The sequence below is a fragment of the Polistes fuscatus genome, unplaced genomic scaffold (assembly GCF_010416935.1).
Source record: "Polistes fuscatus isolate 324 unplaced genomic scaffold, CU_Pfus_HIC Scaffold6, whole genome shotgun sequence".
In the NCBI taxonomy this organism is placed as follows: Eukaryota; Metazoa; Arthropoda; class Insecta; order Hymenoptera; family Vespidae; genus Polistes; species Polistes fuscatus.
In genome coordinates, this window is record NW_025113140.1 from 2333436 (window position 1) to 2356275 (window position 22840).

Sequence of the window (22840 nt, forward strand, 5' to 3'; positions counted from 1 at the left end):
TAAATATTTTTTTTTTGTTTCGTTACTTTTTATCTTTAATACATATCATTCCAACATTAGCAAAACCTAGACCTATATCAACGTTGTGCGCTATTGTACGAATTTCACATATGCCTACATTCAACATCACACAATCTCGGCTTTGCTTTCACCTCTTATAAGCAAAATCTCATAGACTTTCCTTGCTTGTGAATCAAGCATTAATTTATATCATATGTATATATATATATATATGTATACACACATATTTACTTAATATACAAATGTAATATACATTTGTATATACAGGTATATATTACTGTAGATGCGGCTATGTATGTCAAAGCAAAATGAAATATGGGAACTTATACATTGATACATATTAATTAGATATATGTGTAGTAATGAATGTGGCGACACGGCTACCGTGTCGAGATACGGAACTAATTGTTTTTCAAAGTTTAATTTAAAAAATACAAATATATTCACAAAATATTCATACTTTTGACAATAAAATAGTTATTTAAAAGTAATATATGATCATTAGAAGAATTTATAAGGATCCCATATAATTTATTTTTAACTTTTATACAAAATTTATAGCAATATTAAAAAAATATATGAACAAATATTATTTCTATTTAATTCTTTTAATGCTATCAAATACAAAAATAACGATCCGTACCATTAAAGGTATTTATTGTTCTTGGCTTTTTGGTGCTGCGTTTTGTAATTTCTATTGTATTTAAATGTTTTTTGTAATTGGTCCTTGGTAATTCTTCCTCATCGTCTGTAATGGAAATGTTGTTATCATATTTATTATCAAAATTACTCTTTTTTCTTCCATGGGATGTTTTAATACGATTCATATTGTTTACTTGTGATGTTTCATCTTCAATAATGCTAATATTGTCATCATTATAAACTTTACCAAGATTTCTTTCGTACGTTACAAATCCCTGAGGACAAGATATTGTTTTTGATTGTTTAATATCTTTCTGTTGTTCTAATGCATTACATTTAATTGCTTTATCGCCTTTTTTTATTTTGTCATCAAGCACAGAATATTTAATATCATCTTCAATATTAATATCATTTAAATTAGAATGATGTGCTGGTCTATCTTTTGTTTTTATTTTTTTTTGTGATTTAGTATAATCCTTAGAAATGGAATTCAATATTGCTTTTCTTTTCCTTTCTTTATCCTGTTGTAATGATAATCTTCTGTTTTCTAATACTTTTTCAAATACAATTTTAGGAGTACCATAAACTTGACTTTCTTCAAAGTCTTCCGAATCTTTTATACTCGTTCGTTGTAAACTGTTTCGTGACTGTTCTTGTAAAATTGTATTTGGGTTCGCATGCATATTTACTATGTTGTGATTATTGTGATCAATACTTTTTGAAGTTATACTTCTTTTTATTGTAGATATATTTTGATATTCTGGCACATAAGACCTCCTTAATATTTCTTTACTATGTAAGTGACTGCTATACAATTCAGAATCATCATAAGCCCTTTGTTCTTTATTTGCATCGTTTAACTCTATTTTATAAGAGAAAACATCTTCAAGACAATTAAACATTTGTAAAATTTTCACAATGTATTCTTTAGGACAATTTTTATGTTGTAAATTATTGACAATGATATTGACTTTATCTTCCTTTATAATGTCCAGTAATGTACGCTGATTTCGAACACTTAGAAACTGAGTAATATTTGTAATATTAATATGTTCCTGTCGAATTTCCTTATTAAAAATTTTACTATCGTGAACTTTCTTTGTTAAATTAGGAAATTGTATATTTGTTAAATTTGGCACAAAATTTTCAATATTAGATACATTATTATCAATGTTGATTTTGGGAGTATGATCCGTATCATTAATACATATTTTATTGGAAGATTTAAGATATTTGTCTTCGTCTATATGTATGGATTGCATTGTCACTTCGCTATTTAAATCATCATCACTATCTGTAATTTTTGTTGGCCAATGAAAATTATGTTGATGGTTATTAGATACATATGATTGCCATAATAAATATACATTTTCCCAATCGTCTGGGAAGCCATTATAAAATTTGCCTCTCACATATTTTGGTAATTCTAAATCAAAATTTAAGAACAGTAATATTTTTTAATAATATTATAAAACGATTAATTATGTCTTATGTAGAAATTTGAATTCTTACCATTTTCGTTATCCATGATATTTCCTTCAAGATGATATACGAATAAACAAATAGACTGTATACTTCTAGCTGTTAATCTCCTAATAATAGGTTTACTGCACGCAATTTTTCCACTAAAAAAATTAATATGAAATAATAGTAACGAACATTACTATAAATTTAGTTTCTAAAATTTACCTTTCTAATTGTCCCTTGATAACTAGTTCATAATCTTGGTTTAATATAACTTTCCAATTATAAAAACGTATAAATGATTTTTCATTTGAACTATTTATAGAATTTCTTTTAGATTGACCAAGATATTTATAAGTATTTAATGTTGTAGCATCATTATTATCGAAGCAGTTATTTCGTTGAGGAGATTCTTTAGTACTCGAAAATGCAATTGTCGGTTCATAAGAAATATATTTGTTTTTTTTCGTTGTCATTACTTTTTGTACATTATTACTGAAGCAGTTATCTTGTTCTGGAGATTTTTTATCATTCGAAGATGCAATTCTCGGTTCATAAGTTGTATATTTTTTGTTTTTTTCTATTATTCTTCGTCTGTTGTCTTCTGTTGTCATTATTTTTTGTTCATTGTTGTTAAAAGATGTACTTTTATCTTCTATTCTTGAAGATTCCAAAAACATAGAAAAACTCCAGTTATGTGCATTTGAATTATTCTTGGATTGATCAGCATTACTTGAATCTCCACTTCTCTTCAGCATAGAAAGTTTCAAGGAACGCTCTAATCTTTTACAACGTTCATCTCTTTTAAATTTAGCAAAATTCATCTATAAATGATAAAAACATTCACTTTTAAACAAATATAACATCATAAGTATAACAAGAAGTAATGCATACAAGTATAGCCGTAGGCAAGGAAACCGTTAAAGTTTGAAACTAACCTCCACTTCTGCCATTGTATATATCTAAAATATCAAAACAAAGCTTTTCTAATCTACCTTTGAAAAAATATTTATAATATAATAAATGTAGTTTTAACTACTTAGCATTTTTCACATGATTGCAGATAACTAATTTGCTAAGTTTAACATAAACCGTATGTATTTATAGAGAAATAAAATAGCATTTTAAATCTAACATTATACGTGTTTATGATGGCATTTAATGTGGTATAAACGACCAATGAAAAATCAGCTTTAATTATCCAATCAATTTTGATATATATATATATATAATTATATATATCGTTATTATATATATTTTGTTTTATTTTCTAGCATATTATTTAAAAAATCCTACTCTTATTTTATTATTATTTTTAATATAATGAAAAGCATTAAATAAATAAACTAAGTTAAGTAAGTTAACTTCGTAATTAGTCAGTGAACGATTAAACGGCATTAATAAATAAATAGTATATGAATATCAAATTTTATATAAAATCGGTATATCGTGATATTCATTAATTTAATGATTATTTGAAACTTTATATTCACTTCGATTATTCGCGCTTAAAGTAGCCATATTGAATCGAAAAGCATGCGCAACTGTCGTCTTCGTCAGCGCGTGAAATTTGGGGGGTGGGGAGAATTCTTTCCCAAAAGCGTGCATTGCCTGTCATCCGGATTATAATTCGTTGGTAAAGTACAATTTGTATTAACTAATTTATATTATTGATTAGTTAGATTAAATTTTTTCTTTTTAAATGACGATAAGACAATTTTGACAAGTGATATGTTTTGCAATTACATTGTTGCAATTATTATATGTGCAAAACAATTAGAGAATATAATTTAAAGCTAAATATATATTTATTTAAATATAAGAGTTAAAAAAGTTTAAAAGAAAATAATATTACCCGGGGGTGGCTTTTCGCGTGAGTAGGGTGCGCATTTCCAAATAAGGTGTTCTGAAACGACCGATTCGTTTGTGTTAAATGGCGCTACTAGGACGTGGACGCCTAATGAATTACAATGTGGTGAATTAGAATAATGGCGGGAGTATTCAAATGTTCAACCTTCTAGCGTAGATACGTTTTACATTGTTTACCTATGTATAGTATAGAAAAGAAGAAGATGAAAAAGAAGAAAGGAAGGACGCATAAATAGTATATTTTTATACTGTTCACTTAGATTCTAATGAAAATTATTCCTCTTATTCAGTGAATCATACCGGTGACGCATCACCTGCCATACCCGTATGACTGTTACCGTATCAAGTAACTGTTTTTATCATGAAGTTACAGTGATATCGTAAAGATCAAAGACTACTTGAGAGTAATAAAATAGTAGTACGTATATAAACTCTTTTTTTGTATTCATTAAAGTAAAGCAGAGTGGAAGATTTGTGTATTTCTTTACATACGAAAGCGTGCGCGCATTCACAAATACATTTCCATCTTATGAAAAAAGTACTACTGAGTTTGTGCTATTTGAATATTGTAAATTACTTAAATATACCATGTTACCTTGCTTCAATCTCACTCAATTTACAATCACGATAAGATCGCGCATTAATTTTCTGTTTATTTAACTATAATATATTGTTGTAACATTACATATGTACATATATATATATATAATAGATATATATGTACGTGACTGTAGCGTTTCTCATTATGAATCATGTTCTTATAAAAGCAACGGAGAGAGTTTATTTCTGTAGTCGCCAATTTCGGTTAGAATGAAATCTATTTTCTGATGCATCAAGCTCAGGATGCAGAGAAAGATAGAAAAGGAAAGAGTGAAAGAAAAGTTTCCTCTTATATTTGTAATAATTGGCAACCCTGGCATACACTTCATTTGCACATATTAACTCGTAGAAAGAGAGACCGGGATACAAAATCACGGTTTGGAAATATTCTTATTTCAGTCGCGCTCGTTTCGACGTCAAGGGTGGGGAATCTATTTATAAATTGGGGGATGTTCCATGCGTCGCCCACGCCCGCAGTACCCACGTAACAATAATTTATTAAAATAATCATAATAGCCGGTGTATCAAGATATTGGTGTTTCCTTCTAGGTTAATATTTGTTGGTTTAATTTTTGTTTGCGTTGAAAGTAGGTGCAGATATGTCTTTTCGTGTTGTACGTAGCAGCAAGTTCCGCCACGTGTACGGAACGTCTTTAAAACGGGAACAATGCTATGACAATATTAGAGTTTCGAAATCCTCATGGGATTCTACATTTTGCGCCGTAAATCCGAAATTTTTGGCTATCATCGTTGAGTCCGCGGGCGGTGGTGCTTTCATAGTTTTACCCCATAATAAGGTAAATTTCTAAAGTTTTTCATTTCTTATTTATGCAATATATCTTTACTGAGTATCATACGTTGTAGTGGATTTATTAAGATTCTATATAGTATATTTCATAGAATTTGTTTCTTAGTTTATATGCATGATCATGATCATGAATACCTTAGTTACAGTAATCTCTAAACCAGATCATTGAATTATTTTCATAGGTAGGAAGAATATCAGCAGACTATCCTTTAGTGGGTGGACACAAAGGTCCTGTATTAGATATCGCATGGTGCCCTCATAATGATAATGTCATAGCTTCGGGATCTGAAGATTGCGTTGTTAAAATATGGCAAATACCGGATGGAGGTATTTCCAGGACATTGACAGAGTCTGTGGTAGACTTACAATTGCATCAACGAAGGGTCGGTCTTGTGCTATGGCATCCTACAGCGTTAAATGTATTACTCACTGCTGGATCAGACAATCTTGTTTTAATTTGGAATGTTGGAACCGGTGAATGTTTAGTAAGAATAGACTCTCATCCTGATGTTATTTATTCTGCCTGTTGGAACTGGGATGGATCCCGATTGGTAACTACATGTAAGGACAAAAGGATTCGTATCTTAGATCCAAGAACAGGAAAAGTTTTAGAGGATGCTATTGCCCATGAAGGAAGCAAAGCAACACGTGCAATATTTTTAAGGTATGCAAATACATTATATTTTTATTCTTACTGTTTATTTTAATTATTAAAAATGATCTACTTGTAAGTAACATTATTTTTATTTATCTTGTTTGAAATGTTTTTAATGTAATATAATTATAATCACAGGAGTATTAATTTCATAAGTTTATTCTTATGATTAGCTTTTTCTCACTATAATAGGTTTTATTTTATATTTGATAATATTGAAATAAACCAGTTTGAATTTTAACGAACATATAAGGCTCTTGCAAGATATTTTTGTAATATTTAAAAAAAGGCAGATTTATGATATTTGATATTTGATATATATATGATTTTATTTTATATAATTATTTACTTTAAAACGTTACATTGAAATAGATAATAAACATATACATTAACTATAGTCAAAATTTAAGCATGCACACTATAGATATTAGAACTGTACTTTATATATAAAGGCATGTCTTCCATTTCTGGTACTTTACAACCATTAAGAAGTATAAAATATAGCTGCCTTAAATTGTCTTAATACAGCATTATAATGCTTTAATGTATCTACAAATGAAAAACTTTATGTGCCTGTAAGATGCTTTCTATATTACAAGAATGACAGTAGTTAGTCTTAAATGCGCCTATGTAACAATAATACACTATATGCTTTGCAAATATCTATTATTTAATCACAACATTGGTGCATATTGCACAGGAAAATTTGCATACAAGGTGATGGTGCACAAATGCACACTTAGAGTGGTGAACATTTTTATATTTATGGGAACACAATAATAAAAATATATTTAATATATTAAATAATAAATTATGAAACATTTATTTCAGTGAATGCTCTTCACGCATAGAATAGAAATGCACAGTATCTTTAATTGTTGGAAATTTATTTACATAGTATTATTTATTTTTTTAGATTTAATAAAATAGGACAGTGTTGATGAGCAAGTGAATTTAACATATATTTAAGTATTTCTTTTATATCAATTGTAACATGTGAATTATCAACTTTTCCTAAAAGAATATGTACAAAATATTATATGCAATAGCAACATATATTTGTGAACGATAGGATAATTTATATGTATTATTATGAGTATCATTTTATACATATAAATTAATGGTTTACGTAGGGTACTACATATTCTAGTCTTTTTAACGTAGCCAAGTAATCTTTTTTTCTATCAATCATCGAACTATATACATCCGCCTTTTTACATTATAATTATATCATATTAATTGCTCTTCTATTTAGGATTCAAGTATTTTAACTAAATTAATTTAAGAAGAAAACAAAATATTAAATTATGAACTGAATACTTTTCTTTCTTTTGTTAGTAAAAAGGGATATATATTTTAATTGCTTCAAACAATCAGCCTAATTTAGTCAAATTGCTTGCTACATTGGTTTATTGTGATCCTTTTTATGTATTTCTGGATTATTCTTTGGTTATGAGAAAAATCTGCAACAGCTTTCTAAATGAGGCATTTGTCTGCACAATAGAATTATTTCCATTGCTTTTTATCACTTGGTCTTTCCAATTTGTGTAGTGCAAGATTCACATAATTTTAATGGAAAACTTCAAGGTTGAAATTTCATCATGAGGAGGACACCACCTTAATAAATGCAAATATCAAGACGTCTGCTCTATAATGTCCAGTTAAAAATTACAGTAAGTATTGTACATTAACTTATTCATCCGAAGTATCATGCTGAAAATGTAAAGTATCATTGTCTCAGTCTAGAATATGTGACTCTCTATATTAAAATATATTTAACTATTACATTTTATTTATATTTTTGGAAATAAGAAGAATCATTTGCTGCTCACAAATTTGAAAGGGAAGTATGTTAGATCTATATTGCATACATATCACAGAAACATTATTTGCATTCTTAGAAGATAGATGATTGACAAAAATTAATTTACAGTTAATGTCAAACGTGTCAAGGATAATTTTCCATTTTCATTTAACTATAATAAAATGTCCTATTTTTTTAAATCTAATACTACAGCAACATGGTACAGTTTGTGAAGACTACTAATGCTGGCTACTGAAATATTCAATTAATAAATGTACTGTTGAAGTTTTACTATATCTTCATTATTTAAATGTATAGAAGCAATATAATCGCATTTTTAACAAGTTAAGTTTGTACGTGGCTACAGACTAGTAAAACAATAATTCCTCCGATGAAAGCACTTATGAACAGTTGCAAAGTCTCTGTTTATGTTGTAACAAGGTGGATGTTAATAAGTACTGATGATTAATATAGGTACAGAAGATATAATGTATTGCCTCCGATAATACAATAAAAATAAAACTAAAACAAATATACAGTATGTACCTTAATCAGGCACGCGGCCAACTTGATTATCTATCTTCCATGTACATTACACATTATACACAAATAAAACATGGATTATCCTTTATATCACATCTTTTACAGTAGGGATTTCGGTTTTATGTATGATATTTCATATTTTACATATCTACTGGGGAAGATTTCTATTTTAAAAAAGGTATAAATTAATTTTCCTTTGTGTGTTAAAATATCCTACTCGAATATTAATATCTTTATTGTAATATTGCTTGTCAATTGTTTAAATTTGTATTGCTAAAGAAAAGAAGGAAAATTAATTTACTTCTTCTCATGGAGTCATACCTCCGTGTATATATATATGCATATATAAATATGTACACACATTTTCATGGAATTGCACCAAAAACCATGTTATTATTAAAGAAGATATGTCGATTATCTTCAATAATTATGTGACTTATATTTACATATATTGTATAAAGGAGTGAGAGAAAATGCTAAGTTCACCACTCAAACCTACCAAATTAAACCAAAATTGGAGTAGTAATTATCTATTAATATATTAATGGCATATCAATTTAATTATCTAATAGTGCTTGTAACATTACTAATCCAGTGCCAATAATTGGATAAGTTAATATTTTCCATTAATATTTAATAATATTTATTCTGTTTCAGGGGAGGTTTGGTTTTCACAACTGGGTTCAGTAAAATGTCTGAAAGGCAGTATTCGTTACGAGCCCCAGATATGTTAGGTGAACCTATAGTTATGGTAGAATTAGATACCAGCAACGGAGTTATGTTTCCTTTGTATGATCCTGATACAAATTTGGTATATCTGTGTGGCAAGGGTGATTCTGTTATTCGATACTTTGAGATTACACCCGAACCTCCGTTTGTTCATTATATCAATACTTTTCAAACTCCTGACCCTCAACGAGGCATAGGAATGATGCCAAAACGAGGTTGTGATGTTAATAGCTGTGAAATCAGCAGATTTTATCGACTAAATAATTCAGGCTTTTGTCAAGTCATTTCGATGACTGTTCCTAGAAAGGTAAATGTTGTTACAAATTGTTATATGTATTATGTTGTTACAAATTGTAAGGTTGCTATATATGCGTGTATTCTTGTTTTCTTTTCTTCTTTTATATATCATAATATCTTGTAGTCTGAGCTTTTTCAAGAAGATTTATATCCTGATACTCCTGGAGATACAGCTGCAATAACTGCAGAGGAATGGGAGAGCGGTGCTGATGCAGATCCCATACTGATATCTCTTAGAGATGGTTATCAGCCATCGTCATCTAAAAATGAACTTAAAGTACATAAGAAAACGAATATATTAGATAAAGGAGCCAAAGTTGGATCCAATCCTGCACAAAATACTGCACAAGTCTCACCTGGCATTCTTGTAAGTTTTATATTTTCTTTTTTATGAAAAAAATTCATACATGCGCTATATGTCATATTCTAAAAATAGTATTTCACTTTTTGTAGGAAGAAATGTTAAAAGAATTCACAGAGGAAATCAGAAAATTAAAAGCTGTGATTGTAAAACACGAAGGAAGGATACGAGTATTGGAATCAGCCGTGGCTCTTCAAATGAAGGAAGAAGAGAGAAATGAAAAAACATCTTCTCCAGCTGACAGAGAGTTGCTAGCTTCTGACGAAGTGTAATTTCAAAGTCATATTTTTAGCTGACAAAAAAAAATAATAATAATAATAATACAAAAGAAATTAATCGTGTAACAAAGTAATTATATATTTTGATATAACAATTTGTGTAAATAGTAGGTTTCAACGATGTGAGGCGTGTTTTGATTCTTGCAAAGATCTTTGCTATTTATTGTACATCATTCATCATACATCTACATTTGTATTATCTTTACATCTCTTTATTGTGTTAAAAAGTTAACTAATTATGATGGTGTTAGCTGTTGTTAGTATTAAGACATCCCATGATTATATATACTATAGTATTTCACTATGTATATGAAACTTTATAACAATAATTGTTGAAAAGAAAAAAAGAGTGCCTAATTTGTACAGATATTTTGCTGTAAAATAACAAAAGTAAAATATTCTATTTAAATACGTGCTACCCTCCAGTTCCTGTATCTTGATAAAGATAAAAACTCGTTTAGATTAAAGAAACACTATAAAGAGAGAAAATAATAAATAAATATATAAACGCGAACGATCGTAAATTCTGAAAAATAAAAAGAAAATCTTTTTCAAACAATTTTCATATATAATAAATATATATAATACAAATTTTAACTGAATTTTTATCTGTAAAAGATATATGATAGGTTGATATCTATTATAGTCGTTCTTTTTTTTAATTATCTACAAAGCGTCACTTTGATAGGTTACAGAAACCATGGAGGGGGGCGGGTATTTAATTCTGATAATATCCGAGAGATATCGCTTTAATCGAAATAGTTAGAGTTCTCAGTTGGGTCCCGGGCCGGTTCGTTTATACTGTTCTTGTAATGTCGTGAACAGTTCTCACAGATCGCTGGACGATGCGAGCTGTCGCGATTTTCGTCGGTGAATATGTCCTTCGTTAAATCATAAAGTTCTTATTTAATCAATTGGACGATCGTGAAAGAAACGTTGAGACGATATATCTCGCGGTGAGTAAATGCCATTCAAAGAAACTTCCAAATTATTACATAGAAATGTTTTTTAAACAAGTAGATAGAAAGAAGAGAGATAAAGTATATTGTATCTATTTGTAAGAGAGAGAGAGAGATAGATAGAGAGAGAAAGAGATTCATCGATGTAGGTGTAACGTGGGATATGTAGTAGAAAAAAAAAGAGACAGGAGTCCCTTGGCGCGCCTTCTTCGTTCCTTGTTCGAATCAATGCGCGCTCGAACCCGGCTTAACCTCTTAGAAAGAAAGATATTTACCTGAAGGCTATAGTAGTTTCCTATTGTTCGAAATTTTGTTGTCCCTTTTTTTATTTTTCGATTAGGTACGCTTGACTTGGCTTTCTATTAACGTTTCGTAAATGGATTCAATGTAGGACCATACCTAATCATTATCTTACCTACGGCCTGTCTTGACATTCGAAAACATTTGGCACGAAAGCGGCAGCTATTTCGAATACGTCCTTGCGACATCGGCCCCTCTTTTCACAAATGGATTTGACGAGAGTTTTATATATATATATATATGTATTGTAAATTTTTAGAGTGTATTATCCGCGCAAGTCCTCATTATCACTAAAGGGTAAGATATGAACTCTCGGGATTGTGGGGTGGTAGATAGAACAATTCGAGTGGGAAGTTTTAAAAGGAACATTCGAATATTTAGCGTATTATTGTATCCTGGTACTTGCCCTCAGGTGCAATCTTTCTGTTAAGAAGGACGAATCATGATTTTCCAATGTCATTTACGCCTATCGTTGGTACGTACTTCGTTCGTCTCAACGTCGAGATAGGGTTACGTAATTACACGTGCTCGAGGGGGCATTATCAAGGTCTTGTTTTCTAGAGGCCATTCTCGGCATTATCGTATATCCAAGGATACTTGCTTTCCTATTTAATATTCTTCTACATTTATCGAAGAAAATTGTACGTCTTTTAATTAATCGTAATTTTTCAATTTTCTTTGAACATTTCTCACACAAAGACCTTTTACTTTGCATTCTCGTAAGATACATACATTATTTAAGATGGCGGACGTAAGTGTGACGTCTTGGATCAAAATTACACTATAGTTAAATTCTAAGAATTCCCGCGTAATTTAAGATATCGTATAATATTATTTTCACATTTTTCCTTTGTTTTTTTCGCATTGAAAAAAAAACCAGATAAATTAATTGATTTGATTAATTATTAACATGTCGTTGATCAAGTCACCAAGTTTACGAATTTATATTTGCTTTCACTCAATATTAAAAAAAGCTAAGATAATGTATGACGTAACTCACGCACACACGCATACTCATAAATATACGTATACATATGTTTGCCACGAAAACGAATAGGAGTTTCTATAATGCAACAGGTACTGGTAGCAACTAGTTTATACTCAACGCGATTCTCGTGATACATTCGTTTGGCATTACAATACTTCGAGTATAAAACTTGTGCCAAATTTTTATTGTAAGTTAGAGGATAATAATGTATCATATCGCTGTCTCAACACCATCTTATTTTCGAAATCAAATAAAAGGTTTATACGAGTCCGATCTTACCTGTGTATCAATTTGATTAACTCTGTACAAGTTCACATAAAAAATCTGAACTTGCTCTCTCTTGTTAATTATTTTAAAACATTGATATTAAATATATATATAATGCATAATTAATATATTTATGATACATGTGCATATAGTTGAAATATTATAGAGGACATTGTCTTTTATTTGTCACTTCCTCGTCTATATACAAATTGGAATCGTTACAAGAATTTGCACGTGGAAGACGGATTCATATATATATATGTGTAGATTTAAAGATAAACAAGAGAGGAAAGAATTATTAGATAAGCATGAGATGTCCGATTTCGAACTGAAAGTAATCGTATTAATCAGAAGTTTCATACTTAATGACTTGATATACCTTGAAGCTGAAAGAAAAAAAGGGAGAAGGGATAAAAGAATAGAGAAAAAGTAAAAATATTAGATTTCTCAAAAAGTTCGTATCAATTTTGAAAAAAAATTATTTGAGGGCAACAAAAAGAGATAAGTATCATTTAATTAAATATATTTATAAATTCGGCACAGAAACTTTTCGAGCAATCCAATAATATGTAGAAGAGATGGATTCAAAAAATTTTTAAATGATTTCAAACATTAATTACATTGTTTCAAAATTTGTTTATATTAATTTTCTTTGTAGATCGTAACACACTACAAGATTAGAAATTTTTCTTACAGACCTCGTAAATATAAAAGAAAACATTCATTAATTTATTTCATAGGTTCATCCTATATTACTACTCTAATCATACAATCATGTATTTGAATTATTTGAAAAAAATAATTAAAAATCATAAAAAAAGTATTCACACATATGTCACGTATGATACACGCAAGTACTTATTAGAGATAAGGATCTAAACGAATAATCTAATATCGCGCGATTCACGTATTTGATGAAGAAAATATAAATAAAAATGAAAAGAAAGAAATATAGAAAAAAACTGTATAAAATAAAAAGGATATATAACGAGATAAATGATGATGCATATATATATATATATGTAACTAGTATCAAGTACAACATGTAAACCGATAAGATACAATTATACATGTATATACTTATGCACTTATATCCTATACGAAATTGGCACATCACGTGAGATTAACAATTAGAAAAGGTAATACAACAACAAAAAGAATTTAAGCTTGTCGTCAACTAGTCTTTCACTCATTGCCAATTTCGATATCCTTCCTCTTCTCTTCGTATTGTATGCATTATAATAGAATCGAATTTAATTTTAACTAATTATATCCTCGAGACAATTAGTTGGATAAATTAAAAATAGAAAGAGTATTTTATTTTTAATGACTATTAATAATTATCAAATAATTAGATAACTAGAGATAGATATTTTTTTCTGTTAAATATTCAAAACTCCTAATAACTCTACATAATTGTTGCATTCGTCATTAATAATCATATCGTAATTCATCCAACATATATTTTATTTATATTTTTTTTATCTATTCTCTTCTCTCTTTTTTTTTGTTCATCTTCTTCTTTCATTACTTTTAATCCTTAACATGATAAATTTTTATCGATTCTTATCTAATTGTAAACTGAGATTTCTCACTAAGGAAATTAGCGATACATATTTTCTGCATGCGTCAATAGTCATCAGTAAAATGCGTGATGCCTCATGCTCAGGAGAAACAATTTCATTACGTAATTTTTTACTAATGATATAATCTTATTCAAGATCGTAAACAACTAACTATAGTAAAGATTAGTTAATCGTAAGCTTCAACATATGGACAACATACTTTCTTTTTTTAATTTATTTTATATTTTATTTTATTTTATTATTTTTTTTTCCATTGCCACTTTATACTATAATTATTTATGCATTAAAAAATATAAATACTTCTGTTTAATCTTTAGTCGAGTTAATGGAAATTTACATTAAACAAATATACTATCACGTGTTCGTAACATGAACCTACTATCATATTAACAAGTGTATTAATTCGAATTCTCACATTAATTACATTCAAAATATTATTTATAATAACGAACAAATTGAGACTCTATGGGGATCATCTTTTTCAATCTTATTCCTCATAGAAAACAGCCAAATCCATTTACTATAGCTAAGAAAAGAAAAAAAAGAAAACATATATGAATTTGATTAACTGTGAACCGAAGAATTTGTTCTTTCGAAACACTTATAATAATCTCTTACGCCTAAGGGCATTCGATCGTATTATCTATTTTATCGTATTATAATTTCTATTACAGTAAAACCTCTTTTTGTGCGGTCCTTTTTTATACGATTTTATTTTTGTGCGATTTGTTTTGTGTGATTTTATTTTTGTGCGATTTGTTTTGTGCGATTTATTTTTATGCGGTATCTAAATCTCAGCAGCGTTGCTACCAGTTTTATGTTTTCTTTCAATGTACATATACATGTGTGACGAACTCTGGTTACATGGTCTCCTTGACGACGATGTATCCGGACTTCGCGACGCTGTTCATCTGATTTAAATTTGATTAAAAAAAATTTAAATTGATGTATTTTCTAAGTGCGACTTTTTTTATGCGGTCCCTGTCCGCCGCATAAAACAAAATTAAGTAGTATATCGTACAAAGTTGTTTATAATATGTAAGTATTTATAAAATTACCGAATATTTTTTTGTACGATTTCTTTTATGCGGTCCCTATCCACCGCACAAAAAGAGGTTTTACTGTATTTCAACATCTTTTATCTCCGACATTTCTAATCTTAAATTTGATTTCAGATTTTTCTTGAAGGATTTATTTACCGTCGAGGGAGAGAGATAGAAAACGAATAAATAAATAAATAAATAAAAAAAAAGAAATATGGCGTCGTTGAAGTTACTGGTAGCAGGTGCTAGCGCTGTGGGAACTGGCGCATTAACATCCTATTTATTCTTATCCGATTCAACGGTGAGTATTTTAAAAGACAATTACTCTTAAAAATGTTTTGCATAGTTAGAGAGAGAAAGAAAGAAAAGATAAAGATAAAGATAAAGATAAGAAAAATATCGATATAAAAACTTGTCTCGATCGTAAGTAATTCAAAGACGTAAACAATATATATTTTATAATACGACTTTTAGATAGCGATAGTCAGTCAGTCAGTCAGTCAGTCAGTCAATGATCACGTGATTGTATAACAAAAATTTCACGAGTTCTAAAAGAGCATGTGCCAGGCCAGGGTAAATCTTAAGGCCGGTGCTAAACGACTATTTCTAACACACGAACGAAACAAAAACGTTTTCGAATAGAAGAATCCCAATGTGAGATGATCGCAGACTCTCTGGTTAATATATCGTATTAAATATTTTCAAATGTAAGACTTGTGTTGACTTATTTACAGCTCATTATAGGAAAATTTTGTTAACTCGTTAATAATCGTCGAATAATTCCAAGTTGATTCATTTAGAGATCATATGAAAATGACTATTTTCGTCTAAGCTTTAATAAGATGTACATACACAGAGTATCAGCAGCAAACAGGCAAACCTAAATACATACATGTAAACGTAATCGTTCCCCTTCCTTTTAAAATACGCATTACAACAAGCGACGAACGTGTTGCGAAAAATGGGTGTGTGTTTTTTCGAAAGTTAGTCTTTGACCATAAAAGTTTCAATTGATGTAGGAGAATTTTTAATCTTATTAAATCATATGCTAAAAAAAATCGATACTTTAAAAAACAAAGAACTGTTTTCTTTCGATTACGTACTTTCGAATAGTTCAATTTTATAATGTAATTATAGAAAAATAACATAAAATTTGTTTTAAAATGAATTTATCAATGAAACATAAAGTTTTTTTTATTGGAAGATCTTTAGTGAGAATGTTAGAGGTTACTTTATCGCGATTATTTCTTTGTTTCAAGGCTATTCATATAGCTGGCACGTATGTTCGCTAACCACGATAATAGTCGACGCATAAATTTAGGATAGACGAGATATTTAGCTATTCGTTATTTAATTCATACGATTTATTATTTCTTTTTTTTTTCTGTGGATATTATAAATTTATAAGTATATAAATATAACTATACGCAAAGAGGGGTGCAAAATGAACGCGATCAAAGCTTTTATCGATTAGAAATTAACAAAGTGTGAAGACGTTCGAGCTCCCATGAGGCTGATCTTTTTATTTTTACTACTTTTTTTTCCCCGGAAATGATACCCAGAGATGTAAAGTGTGAGTCACATTAAATGTTCAAATATGGAAGTAATTTACATATTCATTTATAGAAAGTTCATTAAGAATAAGATAAGAAAAATTATTGTTTACGCGAATCTTGGGTCATTAAAATTTGAAAAGCTTTGATCTGTAGATACAATTTTTGAAATAATATTTATATATATATTCATATTATTTACTTATCATCGTTATAATGTTTATACACAAGGTACATGCTGAAAAACCAAAAGCAGTAAAGAGACCACTGCCAACTAGAGAAAATCAAGTAGCGACTTTGAAATCTCAAGATTATGATGTTCTTATCATTGGAGGTGGTGCAACTGGCGCAGGATGTGCTCTTGACGCTTGCACGAGAGGTAATTTATATCTATATTGATTACAAATCGATTAAAAATACTTTATCTAAGATAAGAAAAATAAATGTATAAAAAATAATTTACATTATAATAGTAATGTTTGTATCTTGAATATAAATATTTTTCATGAAATTTGACACGATAATATATAATACATATATATTACTATATTATTATATTATTATTATATAAGAAAAATAATTATTAATATTTTATACTTATACTTTGTTTTTATATTTCATTAAGGTTTAAAAACGGCATTAGTGGAAGCGGACGACTTTGCCTCCGGCACTTCCTCCAGGAGTACGAAATTGATTCATGGAGGTGTCCGTTATTTGCAAAAGGCTATAATGCAAATAGACATAGAACAATATAAAATGGTTAAAGAGGCTTTACATGAACGTGCATCAATGTTACAAAGCGCACCTCATCTCGCTCATCCTTTACCTATCATGTTACCTGTTTATACGTACGTATCGTACCATTGTAACACGATCATCTTATTAGTTATATTTATAAAACGTTCAACAAAAGCGCGCTAGTTCTTCCTTTGTTAATTTTTATTCCCTTGTGTTTACTCGATAGATGGTGGCAAATTCCCTATTATTGGTTTGGTATAAAAATGTACGACATAGTAGCAGGCAGTAAAACTGTTAAGTCGTCGTATTATCTTAGCAAATCGAACGCTCTCGAACTTTTCCCTATGTTGAAGGGTGATAAATTGACTGGGGCTATCGTTTATTACGATGGTAAGATCGAATTTAAAAAAATTATTCTTTTTCTTTAGTACAAATTTTAATATCTTAATTATTAATGATTTAATATTATATTAAATCTTAGGTCAACAAGACGACGCTAGGATGAACTTAGCGATTGCTTTGACAGCCTCCAGACACGGGGCAACGGTTGTCAATCACGTTAAAGTCGTTAATCTGTTAAAAGGTCTCGATAGAGTAAGTAAATAGTTTTGAAAGACACATTGGACAATTAAATGTATATTTATTCTTTTCATTATTTTATATTCTTTCTCTGCTTTTGTGCAGGATGGTAACAGGGTACTTACAGGAGCTCGTTTGAAGGATGAACTCACAGGAGAAGAATGGGATGTAAAAGCAAGGGCTATAATAAACGCAACAGGACCTTTTACGGATCATATTAGAAAGATGGATGACCAAAATGTGAAAGAAATTTGTGCTCCTTCGTCTGGAGTCCACATTGTTTTGCCAGGCTATTACAGGTATCTAATTATAAAATAATAAATTTCTATCGTATAAGTCATAATACAACAAAAAAACAAGTTCTTAAGAAATTCTTTAGTCCCGACCAGATGGGTCTTCTCGATCCTGCAACTAGCGACGGTCGTGTTATTTTCTTTTTGCCATGGCAAAAGCAAACAATCGCAGGTACAACCGACCTACCCTGCGAAGTAACGCACAATCCACGTCCGACCGAAGATGAAATTATGTTCATTTTACAAGAAGTTAAGAACTACCTCAATCCTGACGTTGAAGTACGTCGTGGTGATGTCTTATCAGCTTGGAGCGGTATCAGGCCATTGGTATCCGATCCGAACAAACCGAATACACAATCGTTAGCTAGAAATCACATAGTACACGTTAGTCCTACGAAACTTATTACAATAGCTGGCGGAAAATGGACAACATATCGTGCTATGGCCCAAGAAACAATTGATGCAGCCATCAAAGGTATTTTTAATAGAGCTCTTACTATCCCAATATGCGAATATGAATAATGAATATGACAGATATATGCTAATGAATAATACAAAAAGCGTTTTGTACAAAAGATATATATTATATTAATCTAATAATACTTCTAATATACAGCCTGCGATTTAAGTCCTGAAAGAGAATGCCAGACTGACGGATTTCTCTTAGAAGGAGCACATGGTTGGACTCCTACGATGTATATTAGATTAGTACAAGATTTTGGTTTAGAATGTGAAACCGCACAACATCTTTCCAAAAGTTATGGAGATCGCGCATTTGCAGTTGCAAAAATGGCATCTCTTACTGGCAAGCGTTGGCCTATCATTGGTAAAAAAATCCATCCAGAGTTTCCATATATTGATGCCGAGGTAAAAATTAATTTTTCTTCTTATTTACAAACTGAATTATAAATATCGTTAGATAATAATGAATGTGTGTGTTTGTATTTTAGATCCGTTATGGTGTACGTGAATACGCTCGAACTGCAATCGATATGATCGCTCGACGACTCAGACTTGCCTTTCTTAATGTACAAGCTGCCCAGGAAGCACTTCCAGGAATTATAGATATTATGGCTGAAGAGCTTCATTGGTCAGCCGAAGAGAAAAAGAAACAACAACGTGAGGCTAGCGAATTTCTTTCGAATGAGATGGGACAAATGGTGAATCGCGCTTCCAGGGACAAAATACCCATTAATCTTACAAAAGACGAAATCCAATTATATATCAAACGTTTTACTATTATCGATAAGGACAACAAAGGATACGTGTCGATTAATGACATCAGGAGAGGACTCAAGGTTTGCTTTCAAAAATAATTCGTCTTTCTTTTCTATCTTTCTTAAATATTATTTTAGTATTATTCGAGTTCCTTCATTTTATACTTTATGCGATCGTTAATATCTAGGTACTTGGTATTAAGTTAAACGAAGATGAGATACACACATTACTCAATGAAATTGACCTCAGCTATAATGGGCAAATGGAGTTGCAAGATTATTTACAGGTAAATTATTAAACACATTTATAATTTAGATATTTTGTTTACTATTCACAGCTTTTTGGTGACAAGGATGTACCAGGCGAAGAACTTCACGAAATACTCCGCGAAATCGACACTAATATGAACGGTCAAGTTGAATTGGATGAGTACCTTCAGGTCTGTGAATATTAATATGCACAGATTGCCAAATAGTTTTGCTGCTCTAAATATATTGTTTGTTATTTTTACTTTGCAAGATATCAAATTATTATTCATTCCTGTTCTTTTTTTTTTCTTTCTTTTTTTTTTAATTTATAACATCCACTATAAATTTGTGAATATTTGCCAATTGATAATTGCTGTGCAAATTAATTCCAAATAATATCTTAATAATATGCTTGTTTTCTATCTCATCCTCTGATATTTTACACAAACGATAGTATATTACTAAAAATACTCATCATTCAAACCTGTTGCACTTATGCTGTGATGACGTGCCATTTGCAGCCTGGTAACAATTCTTTGCTAATTATTATTAGAGATCAAATTGATATTTCAGTTATAAAAGACTTGTGCTATTCTTTCTTTTTTTAAATATATGTATTTATTTTGCTATTGTTTTATGCATGATTATATTTATCTATTTGTTATTACACGAGTTAATGAAAGAAAAAAGTATTATTTTAATTTCATCATTTTTTATATTGTTTCGTTCTCTTTTTTTACCGAATTTAATTTATGTATTTTCAACGATTTATATTTGGATTATTTTTGTAAATGAACTACGTAATAACAAAATCCATAATTACTTCTATAAAATAACTAATTTATATAAATTGAGATTTATCGCTGATTGATAGTAATCTAATTTTTTTATTATAATTTTGTTTGAACAAAATTTTATGTACTGTCTTTTTCTTAAATTGATTTTAATTAATATTGTGTAAATTTACAATGAATTTTGTGTGTAAAAGTTTCAATATAAAAATTTTACCTATGATTTTTTTTAAATACAGATGATGTCAGCTATAAAATCTGGACATGTGGCATACTCTCGTTTTGCTCGAATGGCCGAGATGGAGCAAGAACAACACGAAAAAGAAATGTTGAAGAAACAAATTAGCGTTGAAAGATCCGGTGGAGGACTGTGAAGAAATTTCTGTCCAACAGAAATTACTATCTTCCTCTATTTCCGTATAGCATACTAAAAAAATTGCAATAAACTATTTATTATAGTATGTTACAAAACTCGAGGCTGCACACTTAAGAAAAACTATTACAAATACTCTGAACAATTTTTATTATCTGCAGTTTGAACAATTCTAGTTCAGAGATTTGAAGATTTGTTATATTGCACTTTAACAGCAAGAATATATATATTGCTGTACATATGTAAAATATATGGAATATGTGAAAAGTAAAATGTGAAATGAAAACATCTTTAATGTATATACAAAAGTTATAAGAATATGCAAAATGCAGTATGGTTATCGCTCTGAAAGATTTTATAATATAATTATTGAATAATTATACTGCAGATAATTATATAATATCAAATACACATAATGATCAAAGTATCTTTTAAGAAATTCATGTACTTGCTATGAAGCTATTAAGTCTTGTAAAGGCATAAATACATTAAAAATACGTATCATTAAATCGCACATATTATCATAAAAATAAAAAAAGAAGAAACATTACATTAAAATATATCGCATACAATAATCAACGGTTTCCTCGAGTGTATTTTAGCAGAATTATATTACGTATTAGAATTCAAACGAGATTGCTTTTATTTGTAAATTGTTAGACCAAAATCTTAAACGTACGATGTATGAATTACAAAATTTATAAAAGAGATCTATTTATTAAGAAACTTTTATTGTTATTATGGGACAAACAGGCAGTAGAAATGAGATTCATGAAAAGTATTTATTAATTTATTTCATGCTACTATCGTACCATTAAATTAATAAACAGTATAAATAAATAGTACTTTCACGTATCATTTCTTTCAATCAAGATGATTACACTGTAATTTAAAATTATTGTGGAATAAGATTAATGATTATTTTCACTATGAAAAAAATAAAAAAACTGTGCATTATTTATTTATTTAATTATTTATTTATATCTATTTATGATGTAGATACATAGATGTTTACTATGTACTTATGTTTTAACAAAAAATGTTAACTGATCATGATTATAATAAAAATGATATACATATACAAATTATATTATATGTATTACACTTTATTATGAAAAGCATATAAAAATAAGTTTAATCAACTTTATTTTTGTCTTCCTGATGTATATCTCTTTTCTCTCTATATATACTATACATATATATATATATATATATATGTAGCATAGAGAAGAGAAAAGAGGAGAAGAGAGAGAGAGAGAGAGAAAGAGAAAGGCAGAAAAAGAGAAGAGTATGATTATAAAGGTTCAATTTATTGATTTTTCTAATTTTAAATATATTTAGATAGAAAAAGAGAGAAAAATTTAGGTTAACTAATATACTAAAAATAAAATAAAAATAAAAGAATATAAATTCACCTATCGGCACAAACGCGTCGTAGTGTTAGTCCAATAGCGGATGATAGTTCAACATTCGATGGCACAAGCAAACGCACTGTATAACAAAAGTTGAAGAAAGAAAAGGTATTCAACTGTAGGAGAAAACGCGTAAACCGTATTCAAGACTAGAAAAAGAATTCTTTCGTTCCTTCGTTCGGTCGTAGACTACTTGCTGAGCGGAAGGTTGGACAAATACGACAGAAACAATCCAAAGGGAAAAAAGGGAAAATTGAAAAGAAAGAAAAAAAAGTGAAAGTATAGAGAAAGAAAAAGAAGGAAAGAGAAGGGAAGGGGACTATGTGTTCTTAGAACAAGCCTCGTGATCCGCTTAGTCGTGGCCTCCAGAATAGGGTGAAGAGGGATGAGAAGAAGGGGAGAGGAGGACTCTTGGGACAAA

The 22840-nt window shown here is 29.4% G+C and overlaps 3 protein-coding genes across 11 annotated transcripts; 2 read left to right on the forward strand and 1 right to left on the reverse strand.

Moving 5' to 3' along the window:
• Nucleotides 1-6: 6 nt before the first annotated feature.
• Nucleotides 7-4069, reverse strand: LOC122523365. 4 transcript variants are annotated; one of them, XM_043645050.1, is made up of 6 exons: nucleotides 3983-4056; nucleotides 3066-3089; nucleotides 2353-2951; nucleotides 2176-2288; nucleotides 911-2089; nucleotides 7-769 (listed from the first exon to the last, which is right to left on the reverse strand). In XM_043645050.1, the coding sequence occupies exons 2-6, from the start codon at nucleotides 3078-3080 to the stop codon at nucleotides 639-641; spliced, it is 2037 nt and encodes a 678-aa protein (XP_043500985.1). In that variant the 5' UTR covers nucleotides 3081-3089; nucleotides 3983-4056; the 3' UTR covers nucleotides 7-638. The 4 variants fall into 4 exon arrangements, with proteins under 4 accessions (XP_043500985.1, XP_043500981.1, XP_043500983.1 ...); XM_043645046.1 differs by having other exon boundaries at nucleotides 7-2089; XM_043645048.1 differs by lacking the exon at nucleotides 3066-3089 and having other exon boundaries at nucleotides 7-2089; nucleotides 3983-4069.
• On the forward strand, nucleotides 3622-10480 carry LOC122523367 (coronin-1C-A). 5 transcript variants are annotated; one of them, XM_043645053.1, is made up of 7 exons: nucleotides 4097-4414; nucleotides 4996-5080; nucleotides 5185-5393; nucleotides 5587-6068; nucleotides 9064-9442; nucleotides 9557-9799; nucleotides 9886-10480. In XM_043645053.1, exons 2-7 carry the CDS (start codon nucleotides 5053-5055, stop codon nucleotides 10063-10065), a joined length of 1521 nt encoding a protein of 506 aa, XP_043500988.1. In that variant the 5' UTR covers nucleotides 4097-4414; nucleotides 4996-5052; the 3' UTR covers nucleotides 10066-10480. The 5 variants fall into 5 exon arrangements, with proteins under 5 accessions (XP_043500990.1, XP_043500991.1, XP_043500988.1 ...); XM_043645055.1 differs by lacking the exons at nucleotides 4097-4414; nucleotides 4996-5080 and adding an exon at nucleotides 3622-3763; XM_043645056.1 differs by lacking the exons at nucleotides 4097-4414; nucleotides 4996-5080 and adding an exon at nucleotides 3622-3763 and having other exon boundaries at nucleotides 5188-5393.
• A 328-nt stretch (nucleotides 10481-10808) lies between these two features.
• On the forward strand, nucleotides 10809-21638 carry LOC122523366 (glycerol-3-phosphate dehydrogenase, mitochondrial). 2 transcript variants are annotated; one of them, XM_043645052.1, is made up of 12 exons: nucleotides 10809-11027; nucleotides 15347-15515; nucleotides 16999-17146; nucleotides 17393-17615; nucleotides 17732-17895; nucleotides 17987-18099; nucleotides 18190-18383; nucleotides 18464-18852; nucleotides 18994-19244; nucleotides 19328-19675; nucleotides 19783-19881; nucleotides 20874-21638. In XM_043645052.1, exons 2-12 carry the CDS (start codon nucleotides 15429-15431, stop codon nucleotides 21006-21008), a joined length of 2151 nt encoding a protein of 716 aa, XP_043500987.1. In that variant the 5' UTR covers nucleotides 10809-11027; nucleotides 15347-15428; the 3' UTR covers nucleotides 21009-21638. The 2 variants fall into 2 exon arrangements, with proteins under 2 accessions (XP_043500987.1, XP_043500986.1); XM_043645051.1 differs by lacking the exon at nucleotides 19783-19881 and adding an exon at nucleotides 19933-20034 and having other exon boundaries at nucleotides 10811-11027.
• The last annotated feature ends 1202 nt before the right edge of the window (nucleotides 21639-22840 follow it).

Excerpts from the sequence above, each read along its gene's own strand:
- LOC122523367 (XM_043645053.1), top strand. The coding sequence starts at position 5,053 with ATGCGTCGCCCACGCCCGCAGTACCCAC. Across the intron at positions 5,081-5,184 it reads CCCACGCCCGCAGTACCCAC|TAGGTGCAGATATGTCTTTT; the intron begins GTAACAATAATT and ends TTGCGTTGAAAG. Across the intron at positions 9,800-9,885 it reads AAGTCTCACCTGGCATTCTT|GAAGAAATGTTAAAAGAATT; the intron begins GTAAGTTTTATA and ends CACTTTTTGTAG.
- LOC122523365 (XM_043645046.1), bottom strand. Across the intron at positions 2,289-2,352 it reads ATCAAGGGACAATTAGAAAG|TGGAAAAATTGCGTGCAGTA; the intron begins GTAAATTTTAGA and ends TAATTTTTTTAG. Across the intron at positions 2,090-2,175 it reads TATCATGGATAACGAAAATG|AATTACCAAAATATGTGAGA; the intron begins GTAAGAATTCAA and ends ATTTTGATTTAG.
- LOC122523366 (XM_043645051.1), top strand. The coding sequence starts at position 15,429 with ATGGCGTCGTTGAAGTTACTGGTAGCAGGTGCTAGCGCTGTGGGAACT. Across the intron at positions 18,384-18,463 it reads GTTTTGCCAGGCTATTACAG|TCCCGACCAGATGGGTCTTC; the intron begins GTATCTAATTAT and ends GAAATTCTTTAG. Across the intron at positions 19,676-19,932 it reads ACATCAGGAGAGGACTCAAG|CTTTTTGGTGACAAGGATGT; the intron begins GTTTGCTTTCAA and ends TACTATTCACAG.